This window comes from Protopterus annectens, chromosome 4.part1 (genome assembly GCF_019279795.1).
Source record: "Protopterus annectens isolate FY-2018-M chromosome 4.part1, PAN1.0, whole genome shotgun sequence".
NCBI classification, from domain to species: domain Eukaryota; kingdom Metazoa; phylum Chordata; order Ceratodontiformes; family Protopteridae; genus Protopterus; species Protopterus annectens.
Genome location: NC_056734.1, coordinates 417,064,353 through 417,083,009, shown reverse-complemented (window position 1 = coordinate 417,083,009; position 18,657 = coordinate 417,064,353). Strand labels below are relative to the sequence as shown.

The window sequence follows — 18,657 nt, the reverse complement described above, 5'->3', positions numbered from 1 at the left end:
AAAGATTTCTTCATTTCTTAGATGTCCATAAGCAGCTCCATTACTATCTTGGCAGAACAAAGACTTGAGAAAATCAAGCCAGCTGTTTGTGGCCTTTGCCACTGGTTCTGAGGGGAAACCAGTTTCCAAGCAAACCATCTCTAAGTGGATCTCTCACTTTCTCTTTTTGTTACAGCCATCATGGTAAGAAACCACTTGATGCTGAGAGAACACACTGCACTAGGACAATTGCTGCCTCTACTGCCTTCGTAACAGGGTATGCACCAAAGATATCCTGGCAGCTGCTACCTGGTCTTCAGTGCATACCTTTACCAAATGTAAAAATCTATCGGCCTTTTCCAAGTCCAGAGCAGGATTTGCTACTGCCATCCTACAGGGCATTCTCTCCTCTCCTTAACCTTCTCAGCTTTGGGGATCATCCCACAAGTCAGGACTGCAGTAGTGAAACATGAAGAACATAGTACAGTTGTATATACTTACCATAAATGTAGATGTTGGACTTTATTCATTGTTCCAGTATTCCTCCCTCCCAGCCTACAGGATAGACATAAACAAGCTTTTCAAGTCAGGGTTACCCTCCTCTTGCCCCTTTCCCTTTAAGTTCAGTGTCAAAGGACTTTGACATCAGACCCCATCTAGGGGGCTCCTACCTTCAGGGGGCAAGAAAAAAACTGAGCTCATGATGCAGGATATGTTGTACCCGAGCCTACTGATGTCAGTCTGGGTGTCCCCTGGCTGTTGGAGGAGGGAAATTTTTCTCCAGCAGTTGGGGTGACCAAGGATTTCCACTGCAGGAAATAACACAAGTCGGGGCTGCAACAGTGAATACACTCACATCTACATTTATGGTAAGCATATACACAACTGTTCTTTTTCGGGTAAGTTCACTGCTGCATTATGGGCTTCCACCTTCCTTCCCCATTGTTTCCAGACAGCATTTCCCCTTTAATAATTGGGGGGGGGGGAGGGGTGGTGGCAAGAGTGTTATTACAAAAGCAAGTCTGTACACTAGTATATCCCCAAGGGCGACCCCCCCCCCCCATTTTTATAATTTCAAACAGTGTCAGCGCGAGTCTAAGCAAGAATAAAGGAACCACTAAGGTCCTCAGGATATTTGCATACAGGAGAAAGGTGTTGACAGGGTGCGCTTGCTGGTGACCATCTAGCCATAAAAAGAGCTGAAGATTATACAGGCTGCTCTTCCATTTTAGCCATATTTTAACTGATGGTGCATCAGGCTAGGGTAGACCACCTACATACTATATATATTATATATCTATCTATATATATATATATATATTATATATCTATATATATATATCTATATATATATATATATATATAAAAAATATACATTGTATATAATATATATATTATAATGTGTATATATATTGATTTTATATATATATATATATATATATATTTGTGTGTGTGTGTGTATATATATATATATGTATGTATATATATGTGTGTGTGTATGTGTGTGTGTATATATATATATATATATATATATATATATATATATATATATATATATATATATATAGCGATATAAATAGATAGATATATAAATATACACATACATGAATGTCCTGAGTGGACAAGAGTATAGCCAAAAGCAAGATGTGCTTTACAAAATCTATAGTCGGTACAGTGCTATATCCCCAAGAGAGACCCTTAGTCATGGGGGAACCCCCTTTTAATGTTTTATGCACCCTATCACTGAGAGTCTGGAGGGATGCGAAGAGAGCCTGCATGAATCTCAAGGGATTTGCAGTTTGGAGAAAGGGGCTATTTTGCCCCTTGATTGAGTACAGTTGCTGGTGGTCATCCAGCCAGGAGAGAACTAAAGCTAGTGCAGGCTTGTTTTCCTTTTAGCCATGTTTTAACTGAGGTCTCGCACACCAAATGTTTGAGCCTTCAGTTCCTCTCGTACTGAATTACTAACGCAACAACACATCATCAGTAAGGGGGAAATTAACCTGTCTCACGACGGTCTAATCCCAGCTCACGTTCCCTATTAGGTTTACAATCCAATGCTTGGTGAATTCTGCTTCACAATGATGGGAAGAGCCAACATTGAAGGATCATAAAATGTCTTTGCTATGAACGCATGGCTACCACAAGACAGTTATCCCTTTGGTACCTTTTCTGACACCTCCTGCTTAAAACCCAAAAAAGCCAGAAGGGATCTTGAGGCCCTGCTTTCGTGGTCTGTATTCGTACTGAAAATCAAGATGAAGCAAGCTTTTGCCCGTCTGCTCCATGGGATGTTTCTGTCCGCTGTGAGCTTGCCTTAGGACACCTGCATTACTCTCTGATAGGTGTACAGCCCCAAATTCCCCACCTGACACTGTCCCTGGCTCCCGGGCACTTGGAGCCAGAAGCGAGAGCCCTGGTGGGCCTCAAACCCCCCAGAAAAACAGTGAAAATGTTTGTAGTTCTAAGGTGGAGTTTTCCTTTAACAAACAAGGAGGAGGGTCACATTCTTGCAGGATAGAGAGGGACAGCATGGTTTCTTGGCTAGGAGGCAGATGTAATCCTCAAGGCATTGTATCCCTTCTTTGGACAACATGCAGGTAAATCACCTGAGCTGAATAAAATCAGTTCCTTATGAAAGATGTTAAGGATATTTTTTATCTGGCCCACAGGTAGGGTATGCCAGAAAGACACCTCTTCCATGGTTTGAGCAGCAGCTGTGTCTACTCCTTCAGCTGAGCAGTCCTGCCTTTGTACACATAGTTTGTTTCCTTCAGGACAGTGCCAAAGGTAATAGAGAGTGAACTAAAATGCTACTAGAAGCTCTTGCTTTACCTGAGGTAGTACTTAGATGTTCTTTGTGTTTCACTGTTGCAGTCATTGCATTTGGGTTTATCTGCCTGCAGGTAGCCCTCAGCCAGTCTGAATATCAAAGTCTTGGGTCCTGCGTCGGATGCTGTCTCTTCTTCCACGACATCAGGTTTTTAGGCGTATAAAGCATGCAGCAGACGCCATTACATCAGACTTTCTTGCTGCGTGGTGCCGGAAGCAGTTCGCAAATGCCGTTCGGCCGACTCCTGAAATTTTCGTTTGAATTTCAGAACCGAAGTCTTCAAAAAAGGAAGTACCCTGTTGGGGATCCTTTTTCTTGCCCTAAACCAATGTCAGTAAAAGTTAACAATTGTATTACCTGTGGAAAGCAAATAACTCATAAAGATTTTCATTTGTATTGCATTCTTTGCCTAGGTCCAGACCACAACGTCCCTCACTGTCGGTTTTGTGCCTTATTCAGTCTTCAAACTATTCGTCGTCGGTTCATTATTGCATCAAACTATTTTGGTACTCTGTTTAATTATCCAGAAATGGCTTTGGTAAGCCATCCGACTACCGACATTCCAAAAAAAACGTAAAGACAAAGACAGACAGACTTCATAGGTCCAAAGCTGCCGACGACGCTTCCATTAAGCTAGTCGCCAGTTTGCCAGTACTCAGTGAGGCACTTTCGCAGCCCCTGATACCTGCCACTTCAGATTTGCAGGCCTCTACTGAGACGCATTCTGAGTCCGGTATACCACGAGATGCTTCTTCAACTATGGAACCTACGGATGTCTCTACCTTGGATGGGTCCGGAGCCACTGTGCCGGCATTGGCTTCTGAGGTTGTATTCAGGACTACTGACTTGCATTTCAAACTGACACCATCTTCTTCTTAAAGGCCTAAAACTCTACCCACACCTAGAAAACCGACGTCCAAACCACATGGTCAGGCCCATATACCTAAAAAAACGATAAGAATGGCTGAAGACCTTACTTGAGAGGAAGCCAGCCTTCACCCTCTTAAGAGACCTAGAACTGATTTTCCTTCTGATTCTTCTGATCAGGATTCTGAAATTTCTGTTTCTTCTGATTTCCAGGATTTTCCCTTAGCTACCTATGAGGATTCTGATGCAGAGAACTCCATACACTCTGCTACCCCTCCTGGAGCATTTCCGCTGGGAAAGCCAGGATTTCTCTGACTCCAAAAAGAGGCTTATAGAATTCTTACTCCTACCTCAACACAGGCCTTTAGCTATCCCTTCTGTCCTGAACATTGTAGATGATGCCTTCCTGGAATCTAGCCTGGCCCCAGACACTTTACCTTCTGCTCCCAGGAAACCTGACCAGTATTACAGTACCTGACTCTCACAAATTCCTCTTCAAGAATCCTACTGCGACTACAGAGACCATTTCACAGGGACCTAAAGGCATTAAGAGTACTACTTTCAAAAACCCTACTGCCTCCAGGGCCTTGGACAGATGGGGTAAGAAGGTATACACTTCTGCTACTTTGGCCATTAGGGCCTTAAACTGCCAGGTTCATATGTTAAAGTATCAGCAACATATTATTGGTCTACTTACAGAAAATGATTTTGATTCCAGACTGCTGAAAAATTAAGAATTGCAAGATTTAATGCATTCTGATAAACAAGTTGGTAAACATACTTTGCAATGTGGTTTTGACTCTTAAGCATCTTGCAGGGCTGCTGTCACTGGGTCTGTTCTTAGAAGGCATGCTTGGCTTAAGGAACAAAATTTGCCAGATCATGTTAAAGCTAAATTACTGGATGCTCCCTTAAACCAAGACTGCCTGTTTGGCAACAAATCAGAAGTAATACTTAAAAGAAAATGGAGGAAAAAGCTAAATCTATGCAAACTGTTAAAGATTTCCTGTGAGTACAGCCTCCCAGATTTAGTAGGCATTGGCCTTCTAAGAATTGGTCCTTTCCTGTCTTTTCCAGGCCTTCTCAGTCCAAACCCAGGAACAGCAGACCACCTAGGCTACAGTCTCAAGGTACTCGCAGGCCTAAGCAGTGGGGGGCTCCTACTTCCAAAGCTGGAAGTAGTAAGACGACCCCCCCCATGAGAAAACAGTCAAAATGACTTAACCTTAAACCTTCCAAGCCCTGCTCAACTGACTGCTCCCTTAGGGGGAAAGATCGCACTGCATGCAAAAAACTGGGAACTCATTACCCAGGACAAATGGGTTTTAAATATAGTTTCCCAAGGATACAGATTCCATTTCCACATCTTACCAACCCCAAACGGTTGGCCAGACCTACCCCCAAATCAGTGGGCAGAGGCTCAACAGCAGGTTCTCTCTCAAGTATCAGGGCTCTTCAGCCTTTCCCAGCAGAAGAAAGGGGACAAGGTTTTTACTCAAGACTTTTCTTGGTACCCAGAAAAGACTGCTCCTGGCATCCTATCCTGGACCTCTCTACTCCGAACACCTTTTTGGTAATCCCAAAATTCAAAATGCTAACTCTTCATCAGCTGCTTCCTATGCTAGGCAAAGATGCCTGGTTGGCAATCCTGGACTTAAAGGAAGCTTACCTGCACATTCCAATAAGGGAATCTTGCAGGAAATACCTACGCTTCAGAGCAGGCTACAGGCACTATCAGTTCTCTGCACTTCTCTTTGGCTTATCTATTGTGCCCAGGCTATTCACAAAGTGCCTAGCTCCATTCATCACATTTTACAGACAAAGAAATATTCAAATATACCCATACCTGGTTGATTGTTTAATTCAGGCAGAAAGCCAGGACTTGCTACTAAATCATCTGGCATTTGTAAAGGAACTGCTAATCTCACTGGGGTACACCATAAATGAAAAAAATCTCCTCTAGTACCCTGCCAACAAATTGTATTCCTGGGAGCAAGCTTGAACACAATTTCCCAGATGGCTTACCTCACACCAGCGAAACAAGTTCATTTGACAGCTTACTTCAAACTACTGCCCACAAAGACCCAGCTATCTGCAAGGAAAATCCTGCAAGCCCTGGGGTTCATGGCCTGTTGCATCCTACTAATTCCATATGCAAGATTGCATATGAGGAAACTACAATGGTATCTAAAAAGCCTATGGTGTCAACATTCTCAGGACCTGGAATCAATGATTCCTTGTATAAAGACAGAGTTCCTTTGGTGGGCAGAGGCCTGCTACCACAAAGGACTGACTTTCACTCTAACCCTGCTGCCCAAATCCTAACAGACACGTCAGACTATGCTGGCAGGGCAGTGCATTCAGGGCAAATGGAACCAGAGTCAAATGCACCTGCATATCAGTCAAAAAGAAATGTTAGCTGTACAGAATTCTCTGACCGCCTTCAAGGACCACATTCTTCCAGGACAATTATTGGTAAAGACAGACAACACCACTGTTATGTGGTACATAAACATGCAGAAGGAACCCACTCGTACCCTTTCTGCAGACTAGCCATGGCTCTGTGGAACACAGCCTTGAGCTACCAAGTGCACATACAAGCTAATTTCCTGCCAGGCAAGCTAAATTCACTGGCAGACGTCCTAAGCAGAAATCTCATGTACCCACATGAGTGGAAATTGGAGCCAAAGATATTCAACATTTTGAGAAACAAATGGGGGAACCCAGAGATAGACCTGTTTGCCTCCCCTCACAACTACCAATTGGACAAATTCTGCACTAGGACTCCCCACAAACAAGCTTGGAAAGTGGATGCTCTGTCATTCATCTGGGGAAAGCCTCTCAGTTTATGCCTTTCCCCCTCTGCCTCTCCTCTCGAAAGTTCTGCTAAACATCAAACAGGACAAACCAAGGGCAATACTGATTTACTCCAGACTGGCCACGCCAGCACTGGTATCCCCTCTTGTGCATTATTTCACTGTTGGAACCATGGTACCTGCCTCAGACCCCTTCCCTGCTGTCCTAGCAGGAGGGCCAGATTCTGCACCCCCAGCTTCAAACCCTGAACCTTGCAGCCTGGCTAATTACCTGAGCTCTCCAATAGCATCCATCAGTAAGCAGGTGCTAGATGTAATTCTGGAGGCAATGAGGTCTAGTACTAGAAAATTGTATGCTGAAAAGTGGAAAAGGTATTGTTCCTGGAGCCTGACACGGGGGATGGGCACAACTGTGCCCAGCTTACTGCATATTCTTCAATACTTAACAGAGATGTTCCACAAGGGTCTTTCCTTCTCATCAATTAAAATTCATGCCTCAGCCATTTCAGCACATTATAATACTGAGCCACTACTCTTCTCTAACCCCCTGCTTAAACAATTCCTCAGAGGGACCAAAAATTTAAGACCACCCAGGAGAGCCCCTTCTCCAGCCTGGGACCTTAATTTTGTATTGGAAAAGATCACTCTACCTCCTTTTGAGCTATCTGCAACTGCAGAGTTGAAATTCCTTTCTTGGAAAAAAGCCTTCCTTCTAGCCATCACTTCAACAAGAAGAGTGTCTGAATTACAGGCCCTCATGGCAATGGAGCCCTTCATCATCTTCCATGCAGACAGGGTGTCCCTTGGGACCAACCCTTCCTTTATGCCCAAGGTGGTATCCAGTGTGGCCCTTAATCAGTCCATTCATTTGCCAACCTTCTTTCCTAATCCACAGAACAAAGGAGAACGAATTCTGCACTCTTTGGACTTGCACAGGCAACTTAGATTTTATTTGGACAGGACTAAGCCTCAGAAAAACTGAACTGTTGGTTGTCTTTGCTGCTGGGTCAGAGGGAAAGGCCATTTCAAAGCAAACCATTTCTAAGTGGATAGGCCATATTCATTTATGCTATAAGCACCATGGATGACCTACCCCACAGGGAATAAGATCACATTTCACCAGGGCTGCATCTACTTCTACAGCTGGTACCTGGAGCTCTGTACATACCTCCACCAAGCATTACCACTTGCCTATTTTTTCTAAATCCAGAGCTGTTCTTGCCACTGCAGTCATGCAGGGCTTAATAGCTGGTCCTAATGCTCTCCAACTGCCTCCTGCCTTCTTTAGCTTTGGGAATATACCCAAATGTAATGACTACAACAGTGAAGCACTAAGAACATAGTACAGTTGTATACACTTACCATAAATGTAGATGTTAGAGTGTGTTCACTGTTGCAGTCCTGGTTACCCTCCCTCCAGCCCCCTGACTTCTCTGTGCTATACATTTCTTCTTGTTTAGTGCATTTCAGCTTTCTGGTGTATTTGCTTTTTGTTGGGGGTGTAACCTTATATATATAATTGCTTCCCATTATGGGGGCACCTGACATCTGGGGCAAGAAAAACTGATGTAATGGTATCAGCTGCTTGCTTTATACCCCTCATGACCTGACGTCATGGAAGAAGAGACAGCATCCGACACAGGAACCAAGACTTTGATATTCAGGCTGGCTGAGGGCTACCTGCAGGCAGATAACCCAAATGTAATGACTGCAACAGTGAATAAACTCGAACATCTAAATTTATGGTAAGTGTACACAACTGTATTTTCTCCCTCCTTACTGTGTATGCTAAAACAGATCTTTTAATAATGTTTCAGTGTGTGAACCTCTCAATCTAAAATGAAAAGCGTCTCTCATGCCCCAGCCTGAAAGAGCGTATGGCAGTCAGTGTAGATGATCTAGCTTTCATTCTGTTCAGGAACATATCTTCCACTGATATGCCTTAAAGGGAGGCTTGGAAGTTTAATGTGTAGATGTCATACCTAACGAAATGGAAAATATTCCTACTGTGGTGCCAGAGATAGGGCTGGGACCTGACCTAGTCCTGTGTCCTTTTTCCTCAGTTACTTGCTAGACCTTTTCAAATCAAGGTCATGTCATGCTTTAGAGAAGGCAAATGTGTCTACCATTTCAGCATGCTTCTTTTGGTATATCCCACTCTATTCTAGATTACTTGTAATGCAGTTCCCAAAGCGGTCCTCTTCCTGAGCCCTCATAAGGGAGACCCTTCACCACCATAGTATCTCAGATGTGCCCTAGAAAAGTTACCATTGCCTCCTTTTTAAGCAGTTATTGCTGCTGCTCCTCCCCTCGAGTATCTCTCCTGGAATACTGTTTTTATTGGCCTTTACTTCTGCCAGGCAAATTTTAGAACTCCAGCCCCTGATGTGCAAGAGTCCTTCAAGGGTAGTCTCCTTGCATTAGCTCACCCCTCATAACTTAAGCAGTGACTTGAGGTATATTTGAATCAAGCTGTTTAACTTCCTTGATGCCCCCCCCCCACACACACACACGCACAAAAGGGGGGGGGGCATTCCGCAGATATCCATAGTCAGCGGAGCTGCTGTTTGGAAAAATAAAAGAAACAATTAAAACTAATTTTCTGTCTTCTGCACAAGTTAAGGAAGGCAGACCTGTTTCTAAGCAAACTATCTTTAAATGGGTTTTTCATGGCATCATAATCATGCTATTCATTCCATGACAAGGCTTATCCCAGGGCAAGTGGGAATCTCATTCCACTGCAGCCACTACTGTCTGAGGGTTCAGCATTCTTTACATTTTGAACACGACTATGTAGTCATTGGTTCACACTTTTTCAAAATGGTCCAGCCTGGATATCTCGTACATAGTAAGGATTGGATTTGTCACAGTCCTCTTGCAGAATCCAATGCAAACCTTTCCTTATCACATACCCAAGGTTTGTAAGTTTGGAGAATATTCCAAGAACTAAGTATATTATAGCTGTTAGGAATGTAGTTTAATTGCACATTTGAGAATATCGACTGTTGCAGTATTTCCATCCTTCCAACCTTTTCCTTTCTTGAGGTTTCTACAGATTTGGATGAGTATCTGCTCTATATTGGTCCTTGCTCTCCATCATCTTGTGCTCAAACCAAGTCTCTGTCCTCTGATGTTTGAACAAGTGTCTGAAGAGGCAGCTTAGTTCATCTTTTTTAATTAAGCATCCTGGTCAGGATTCATATTTATACAAGGAGCATTATGTGCTGTGGTTTCAGACATTGGGAACTGATGCAGGTAGGTATTACTGTTACACAACTAACATGCTGATGTCCAGGTGGGAGGGCATCCACCCTTTCAGGAGAGGGAAGGGTGCAAAGCTCTGGAAGGCAAGTCCTACATCAGGTAGTCTTTGGCAGAAATTCCAAGTTCACTACTGCAACTGTTGACCTATTTGACATGTACAATTATGGTATGTTCCTAATACGACCATACCTCATGGTGGATATACTCAAGCAGCTATAGGTTTAACTGTTGTAAATCACAGATTGAATGCTCTAGATCATGGAAAAGGGGATTGAGCCTCTTGACAGGACCTAACTTTATTTTTATGTAGATGCAGGAGTCTTTGTATTTAATATTTAAGTAGCATGCTGTTTTAATTTACAGATGTTAAGAAACATACTGCAGATGACAATCCTGACAAAGCTACTTTGGAAAAAGCAATTGAATCACTGAAGGAAGTAATGACGTAAGTATGTTGAGTTTAATATACAAATAAATGCACTTATAGAAATTGTTTGACTTCCCTGTCTTGAACCAGTTGTGTTCCCTTGTAATAGTGGTAAAGACAAATATTGTTATAGCTGAAAACTAACATACATACCTATATGTATATGTGTATATATATATATATATATATATATATATATATATATATATATATATATATATATATATAGTGTGTGTGTGTGTATATATGCACACACACACAGTTTTATAGCTGCAACCTTTGAAAGAACTTGTGTATCTCAATACCTTTTGTACATGTTGTACAAATTAATATATTAATTTGAACTAGTTTACTTCATTTGGTCTTCAACCTGTGGGAATACTGATCCGTATCTGATCCAAGCCAGCATATATTACTAGCATCAGCTCCAGACTCCTCCCCTTACCCATAATACACCTCCACTACCTTCCATCCCCAGATTTCGTTTGCCGTGATTTGCTTATACATCGTGTCTTCTGAGCTCCAGCTAGTAGTGGGTTATTTGACTACTTTAAGTTAAAAACTTTTTTTTTTTTTTTTGGTAGATCTTGATTAGTTTAGGTACCCCTTCTCCCCTCCCATCGTTTTGGTGTCTAGTATTTGTCTGATTAGGTAAATAGTTTGTTCTGTGGTGCCCCCCCCCCCATGTTGCCTATAGACTAGCGTGGTGAGTGGGTGTGTGTGTGTTTGAGTTGAGAAAGTTTTTTGCCTGTCTTTTTTAAGGCTTTCTTTCTCTCAGGATGGCTGCAAAGCTGGTCTTTAAGCGCTGCGCAGTGTGTGGCCATAAGCTCTCCTCAGCTGATGGCCACACCCTATGTGTGTTGTTCTTGGGTGTGGCCCACCTTAGTGTTTGATTTGCTCCATTTGTGCGCGGTTCAACCCCCGAGGTTTAAAGGATAGGAAGGCCAAGTTGGCCCTCAAAGGTGGTCTTCCTTCTGCTGATCCTCCTTCCTAGTCCTCTGCTTCTTTCACAGCGACTGCTGTGACTGCCTCTCCCTCTTCTCTTCCTCAGGCCTCTCCTCCCTCCCATGCTGGGACTCAAACTCCTGCATCTAAGCCTGTAGTAGTGGAGCAGGAGAAGTAGAAAAAGGGAGAGTCAAAGAAGGAGGATAAGAGGAAGAAGTCCCCAGACCTCGCTTCTCCGAGCAAGTCAGCACTGATCCGTGACTCCCCTTGGCTCCGGTCTCCGAGGTTCTCCCCAGAGGAGGCACATTCAGTCTCTCAGGCCTCTGTTCCCTGACCCGCCAGGTCAGAGTCTGTGGCCTCGTCATGGTCAAACCCGCTCCTTATCAGATTTGGATCTGGATAAGATGATGCACTTTATCTGTACACAGATCCAGATGGGGGGGTCTTGCCAGCCCCCCTCCCTCTGGAGGAGGGAGCTCACTTCCTTTCTTTCAACCCATTTCTCCGTCCTTGATCCGACCTTCGGCTTCGGAGTACTTTGATCTAAGGTTGGCCTTGGTCAGGGGATCTGCGTCGATGGAACTTGTTTCCTCTATGCCGACAGCTGCCTGGAGCATTTCGCATCCGACCAGTTCAGATCCGAGCTGCTCTCTGAGCCGGAGCTTGGGTGTCTGATCCGAGGGAGTGAAACCTTTTCCATTGCTCCGACTTTGTTGGGCCAGATCCCCTCCCTCAGAGCTCCATCCACTTCGGGACCGGCTACGATTCTCACATCGGACCTGGGGAGACCGGCCTCCTTATTAGCTTTCCAGGAGGTCCACTCTCCTTCGGCTTTCGATGTGGTAGAAAGGGTCCTCTCCATCGGATCAAGACCACTGACCGCCCCCTCGGACTCCTCCCAGACCCCCTTGGCTCTGTCTACGGTCCCCATTATCTTACCAGAAGGACAGCCCGTGCTCGAAGAGCCAAAGACTGTTCCTTCTGAGGAACAGATGGCTTGCAAGCGCTCCCTGGAGATGTGCCTCACAAGCATAAGTGCAAGAGGATGCACTTGTACTCCCCCGAGTCCCTCACCACGGACACAGATTTTGATGATGGAGTGTGTTCCCAAAGATCAAATCTCGAGGATGTCTCCTTTGGAGACAGCATGTTGATCCTGCACCAGCGGGAAGGCTGGTCTGTCCCATGCCCTCTTCTGATGAGCCTGTGTTCTTGGAGGCTTTTGGCATGGGCCCGTCTACTTCCTGGGTGTCCCCTCCCGTGGATCTTTCAGTGGATTCTGTCACCCCACGGGAGTGGACAGAACCTGACACCATGGAGCCTATCCCCAAGCGACCTGATAAAATTCTAAGCCCCGCTCCCCCATTCACAGGACTTCCTCAATAAGGGCTCCCCTGTGGACGCCATGGTGATGGTAGCAGCAGCCACTAAGAAGGAATTTGCTCAGGAGAGTTCCTCACTTCACCCTCCTGACCGGGAGTCACAGATGATGAACCGCGTAGGGAAAGCGGATGTATGCTTCAGCTACCTTTTTGATCAGGGCACTGAATTACTTGGCCCATGTTAGTAGACTCCAACGCGACCTAGTGAAGGAGCTGGAGGACTCTCTCCCCAAGTCCATGTCGCCACTCTAAAAGCGGTATCAAATATGTGCATGTGACTCCTCCTCCATGCTACAGAAAGAGCGGCTAAGGCATCTGGGTCCGGCGTGTCCATGAAGCGTAACACCTGGCTCAGGTTGTGTCAGTTTTCCGAACCCTTTAAGGCGTCTTTTGTCAATACCCCTTATGATGGCTCTACACTCTTCGGTAAGACCATCAAGGAGACACTAGTCCAGGGTGAGAAGGACGAAAAGACACTGCCATCGGAATCCGCTGCTCTAACCTTCAAAGGTCTTTTTCCCAGAACTAGAGAGGGCAAAAGATGATGTGGTTCTGGAAGTCTCAGTATTCCCAGGACATTCAGGGCTCTTTTTCCCCTAGAGGCAGAGGGGGACAGAATGGACGCCGGCCCAGATGCAGAGGGGGTCAGCGAAACTTTGGGTCTCGAGGACTGTTCTCTGACAGACCTGGTCAGCAACAATGAGGGATTGCCTGACTGCTCTAATCTGGAGGTGTTGGGGGACGATTGCCCTTGCACCCAGTGGCATGGGAGTCCATAACGGACTGCTGGGTGCTTCAAATCATATCCAGAGGATATTTTTTTCCCCTTCGTGGGTTACCTCACATCTCCCAGACACCTCCCAGATGTTCCACCCATGCAAAGGGAGGCGGCAGCAGCACAGGAAATTTACAAGCTGCTAGTAAAACGAGCCATCAAAACCATCCCCCCAGATCAGTCCAGATCTGGCTTCTACTCCAGGTTCTTTTTGGTGCCAAAGAAAATTGGGGACTTAAGGCCCATTCTGGATTTCTCTACCCTGAAACCTGTCTGTTGCTAAAGAGAAGTTCCGAATGGTCCCGCTACAGTCCATCATGCCGTTCCTACAAGTGAGCGACTGGATGTGCTTGTTAGACCTCCTGGATGCTTACTATCACGTAAAAATGTACAGAAGCTCCAGGAGGTTCCTCCGCTTCCAGCTAGGAGCCAATCCATTATCAATTTCGAACCCTACCCTTTGGTCTCACCACAGCCCCTGGGGTGGTTATCAAAGTGATGGCTCTTGTAGCAGCTCACCTGATGCTTCAGGCGATTCTGGTCCATCTGTACCTGGACGATTGGCTCCTCACTGCTCCCACCAGGCATCTACTCTCTCAAACCAGGGATTACTTTCTGACACTTTTCCCTGAGTTTGAGGATCATAGTCAGCACATCCAAATCTCTCCTAGATCCTCTACAGGTGATGGACTATATTGGGGCCAGGATAGATACTCTTCAGTGCAAAATATTCCTGACCTTGGAGAGATTTCCAAACCTCAGGATGCAGTTCTTCCTGATCTACCTTTCTCACCTCCCAATGCCGGAGTCAGTGTTAAGGGTCCTAGGCTTGATGGTGGCGACCATAACTCTTCTTCTGTGTACTCTTTTACACATGCGGATTCTTCAGTGGAATCTAGCGGTTCAATGGTCCCTATTGGAACTGCCATTGACTTATCCTATCCACCTAAGTAGAGTGTCGGTCGTCACTCATATGGTGGATGAGCTCTCCAGACATTTTGGAGGGACGACCCTTTGTTTCAGCCCTGGCCCAGACCACAGTGACAACGGATGCCTCCCAACTCTGGTGGGGGATATTGTTCGGGCAGGTCAGTCCAAGGCCTTTGGTCCCCCATAGAGACCAGCTTGCATATCAGTGTCCTAGCGATGAGGGTGGTCCTTCTAGTGTTGCAGGCCCTTCATGCATTTTTCCCCTCTGGGGACAATTGCCATTCAGTCAGACATGTCACTAGTCTGGCATATCAACAAACCGGGAGGGACCAGATCTTACCCCTTGTTGCGAGGCCATGAGAGTGTGGGAGTGGGCCATCTCCATCGGTTGCTTTCTCATCGCAACGTACATTCCGGGACGGTCCAACATCCTAGCGGACAGGCTAAGTCAGACCATTCTGATGCCTTACGAGTGGTCTCTGAATCAGTCAGTAGTTAAACAGATCTTCAGCGAGTGGGGTCAACTTTGCTGCGATCTCTTCGCATCTCCTTCCAACACGAAGTGCAGCAAGTTATTCGTTCTGACTCCCCTGCCAGGGGAGTACCCCAGAATGGCTCTAGTTCATGCTTGGCCTCCCAGTCTTCTGTATGCTTACCCACCAGTACCTCTAATTCTGAGGTTTCTACAGAAAGCTTGTCGACTGGGGAGCAAGGTGATCCTCATTGCCCCATTCTGGCCTCGCCAGGTATGGTTTCCCTTCTTTTGGTCGCAACTTCTGGCTCCACTTTGGACCCTAGATCCCATTCAGGATTTGATTTCACACCCCTCATGGGTGCCTCATCCGAGTCTGGACAGGCTGAAGCTCATGGCTTGGCTGCTTCAGTTCCTGTAATTGCTAGGACTCCTGGACTATCTTCCTCAGTTAGATCTGTTTTGGTAGCTGCTCATAAATCTTCGACCAGAAAGGTTTATCGCAGCAACTGGAAATATTTTTCTTTCTGGGCCTCTGAGGAGTTTAGACCCTTTCACAGCTCCTATTTCTGCTATTCTTGATTTTCTAGCTGATATTTTCCAGCGTGGAGCTAGTTCTTCTACTGTCAAAGTTCAGTTGGCTGCCATTTCCCATTTTCATGTGGGCAGGAATTCTGCATCCCTAGCATCTTCTAGACTGTGTAAAGACTTTATCAAAGGCACCTTTTTTTACACCCCCCTCCCCCCGGTCAAAGATCCTGTTTCCACATGGGACTATGGATGTTCTTCGTGTTTCACTGTTGCAGTCATCAAATTTGGGTTATCTGCCTGCAGGTATCCCTCAGCCGGCCTGAATACCAGAGTCTTGGATTCCTGCATCAGATGCTCTCTTCTTCCATGATGTCAGGTCGTCAGGGGTCTAAAACACAGTCAATTCCATTACATCAGTCTTTCTTGCCACACGGTGCCCGAAGCAGTTTGCAAGTGCCGGTCGGCTGACTCCTGAAATTTTCATTTTCGAGTTTCAGAACCGAAGTCTTCAAAAAAGCTAAGTACCCTGTTGGGGATCCTTTTTCTTGCTTTAAACTATGTCAGTGAAAGTTAGCAATTATCTTACCTGTGGAAAGCAAATACCTCAAAGATTTTCATTCGTACTGCATTCCTTGCTTAGGCCCAGACCACAATGTCCCGCGCTTTTGGTTTTGTGCCTTGTTCAACCCCCAAACTATTCGTCGCCGGGCTATATTTGCAGCAAATTTTTTTGGTACTCGCTTAACTATCCAGAAATGGCTTCGGTAAGCTATCTGACTACTGATATTCCAGAAAAACATAATAAAGACAGACCGCATAGGTCCAAAACTGCCGACGACGCTTCCGTTAAGCTAGTCGCCAGTCCACCCGTACTCAGTGAGGCGTTTTCTTAGCCCCTGATACCCGCTACCTCAGATTCACAGGCCTCTACTGAGACCCATTTGGCATCCGTTATGCTGCGAGATGCTTCTTCGACTGTGGAACCTGCGGATGTCTCTACCTTGGATGGGTGCAGGCACCGGCTTCTGAGGGTGTATTCAGGCCTACAGACTTGCATTTTTAACAGACACCATCTTCTTCATCCAGGCCTAAAGCTCGATTCACTCCTAGAAAACCGACGTCCAAACTGCATGCTCACGCCCACATGCCTAAAAAACAAATGCTTAGAATGGCTGAAGACCTTATTTAGGGGAACCCAACAAAATGATGGAAGAACAAGCTCAAAACAACCAAAACCAGAAATGAAGCTTGTTGGGGAAATCCAAATGAAGGTCGGAAACTCAAGCAAATGTGCTTTATTTGAAACAAACAATATTAACGCCACAAATCATATACGTTTTCGACCCTGGTGACCAAAGTCATCTTCAGAAATACATAAAAACCAATTGTGTGCCTTTTTATACATACTCCAAGCATTAATTGTCCAATAAGAACCTTATAAAAGCTTAATAAAATACAATGTGCTAATTAAAAACTTTAGTATTTTGCACATGTAACAAAAACCACATTAAAACCATTGTAGTTCATAACCTGTATACTAAAATATGAGTATATTTAACAAGTTTAATAAAATGTATATTTAAAATGTATAAATAAAAAAAATATACAAGTATATTAAATTATTTAATGAATGAATAATCAAATTAAATGGAGAAGTTCCAGCAATACAACCAGTGAATTGCTGTCCAACATTGCCACCTTGTGGCTGAAGTGCGAAATTTCATAACTTAACTGCTCTGAGATCGAGCACAGAGGAAATAGAAATTAAATCATTTAGACCTGGAGATTTTGTGGAATCCAAAACTATTTGCCAGAATAATTCCCTATACTCAAGTTTGGCCTCCCACATACCACCTCTTATTTCCTTAGGGACAATTTCCAACACAAAAAAAGAAAAGGAAGTCTGAGGACACTTTAAGGTGTGTCTAAATAGTGCATTTTTGTTGTATTGTTTCCTGATATCGTATAAATGCTCATAAATTCGGTTCTTCAATTTTATTTTTGTTTTGCCCACATAAAATGAGCTACAAAAATTACAAGTGGCAATGTACACAACCCCTTGGGTGTTAGTTGGAAAAACAGACACTCACTATTTTTCTGTCCCTAGATGGAATGAGGATGTGTGTTTAATGTGGGCACATTGTGAACATGCTCCACATTTAAAAGTACCTGGCCTACGTGATGAGCCATTGGGTTTTCTGGGTCCGTTAAACTCAAAAAAACCTGCTTAAAATTTTGATCTTTCTATATGTAAATTTCAAAATTTTGTCCTTAAATATTTTTAAATCAGAGAGTTCAACAAACTTGTTCCACTCCCTGGTAATAACTTCCTTTATAACTCCTGAATCCCCTGAATAATCAAATATAAAAGCTTCACCAAAGGTGGTCATAGTTGTGGTTTGGTGCATCTGGATTAATATCTTGTGGTTCCTGCCCTAAAATGGGAGCAAACCTACCATGTTAAGTTGTCAATCCATTCTTGCTTGCTTTAGCTCGAGAACTCCTTTTACCAGCTCGAGGCAGCCCCATATCCCATGATGCAAGGCAGTAAGTACCTAGATCTCGCTTGCAGCTTCGCTCTTTACCAGCTCCTGGTAAGTAGTTCACATTTGTGATTTTTCAAGCCCCTTTTAGTTTAAAACTAATTTTGATAGTTTAAATCTATTTGTACCCTTTTTTTGACAGAAATCCCCTTCTCTTTTTTTTTTTTTTTGTTAGTTTTTTTTCCTCCCCCCCCCCCCTGTGTTGTGTGTGTGTGTTAAATTTTTTACAAAAATATGGTATTTTGTTTAATTTAATTTTGACTGGTGTGTGTGTGTGTGTTTCGCACCATGTCAAAGGAGAGGGTTTAAGTGTGACTCGTGCTGTCAGAAGATGTCTCTGACACCTCTTCACCTGCAGGACTCCTGTGCTATTTGTCACTCCTTCAGCCAGAGAGTCCTGCAGGATTGATTCTCAGGGTCTTCTTCCACAAAATCAACTAAAACTGCCAAGGCCCAGGCTCAGGAAGAGGTCGAGGTCTCCTTCCTGAGCCGATAGATTTTGGCTCTGGGCTTCGCCTCTTCTATCGGAGCGGAGCCGATCTTCGTGGTCAGTAGATTACTCAAGTCACAGGTACTGGCCTCAAATGCAGTCTATCTCAGTCCGCTCAGCAGACGCATTGGTGGTCCACACCTAGTTCCCCCACTCACTCCCCCGGGTTTGGAGAGTTTGGAGTTGGCGGGCTTTACTATGGGGAGCTGGACGGATACCTTCTGTTCCTTCAGCCCCTACTCGTGGCATCGACCCCCTGTCGCCCGCTTCTTCCCCTTGAGCCCCTCGGCCGTGGAGCTGATCCCCCATCTGCCCTCTCTCGAGACCCTTTGAAGGAGGACCTGCCTGGGAGGGAGCATGTGATGAAGAGTGTACTGGCCACTGGTATCAGTCAGCAGTCTCT

At 44.8% G+C, this 18,657-nt stretch overlaps 1 protein-coding gene across 1 annotated transcript in view; it reads left to right on the top strand.

Annotated features, from left to right (window-relative positions):
• The window catches only part of ECT2 (epithelial cell transforming 2), a 1,537,379-nt gene that overhangs the window by 898,440 nt on the left and 620,282 nt on the right, over positions 1-18,657 (top strand). The window contains exon 16 of the mRNA XM_044070772.1: positions 10,123-10,204. Within this exon, the coding sequence (XP_043926707.1) occupies positions 10,123-10,204 (82 nt within the window). The remainder of the gene's footprint in view (positions 1-10,122; positions 10,205-18,657) is intronic.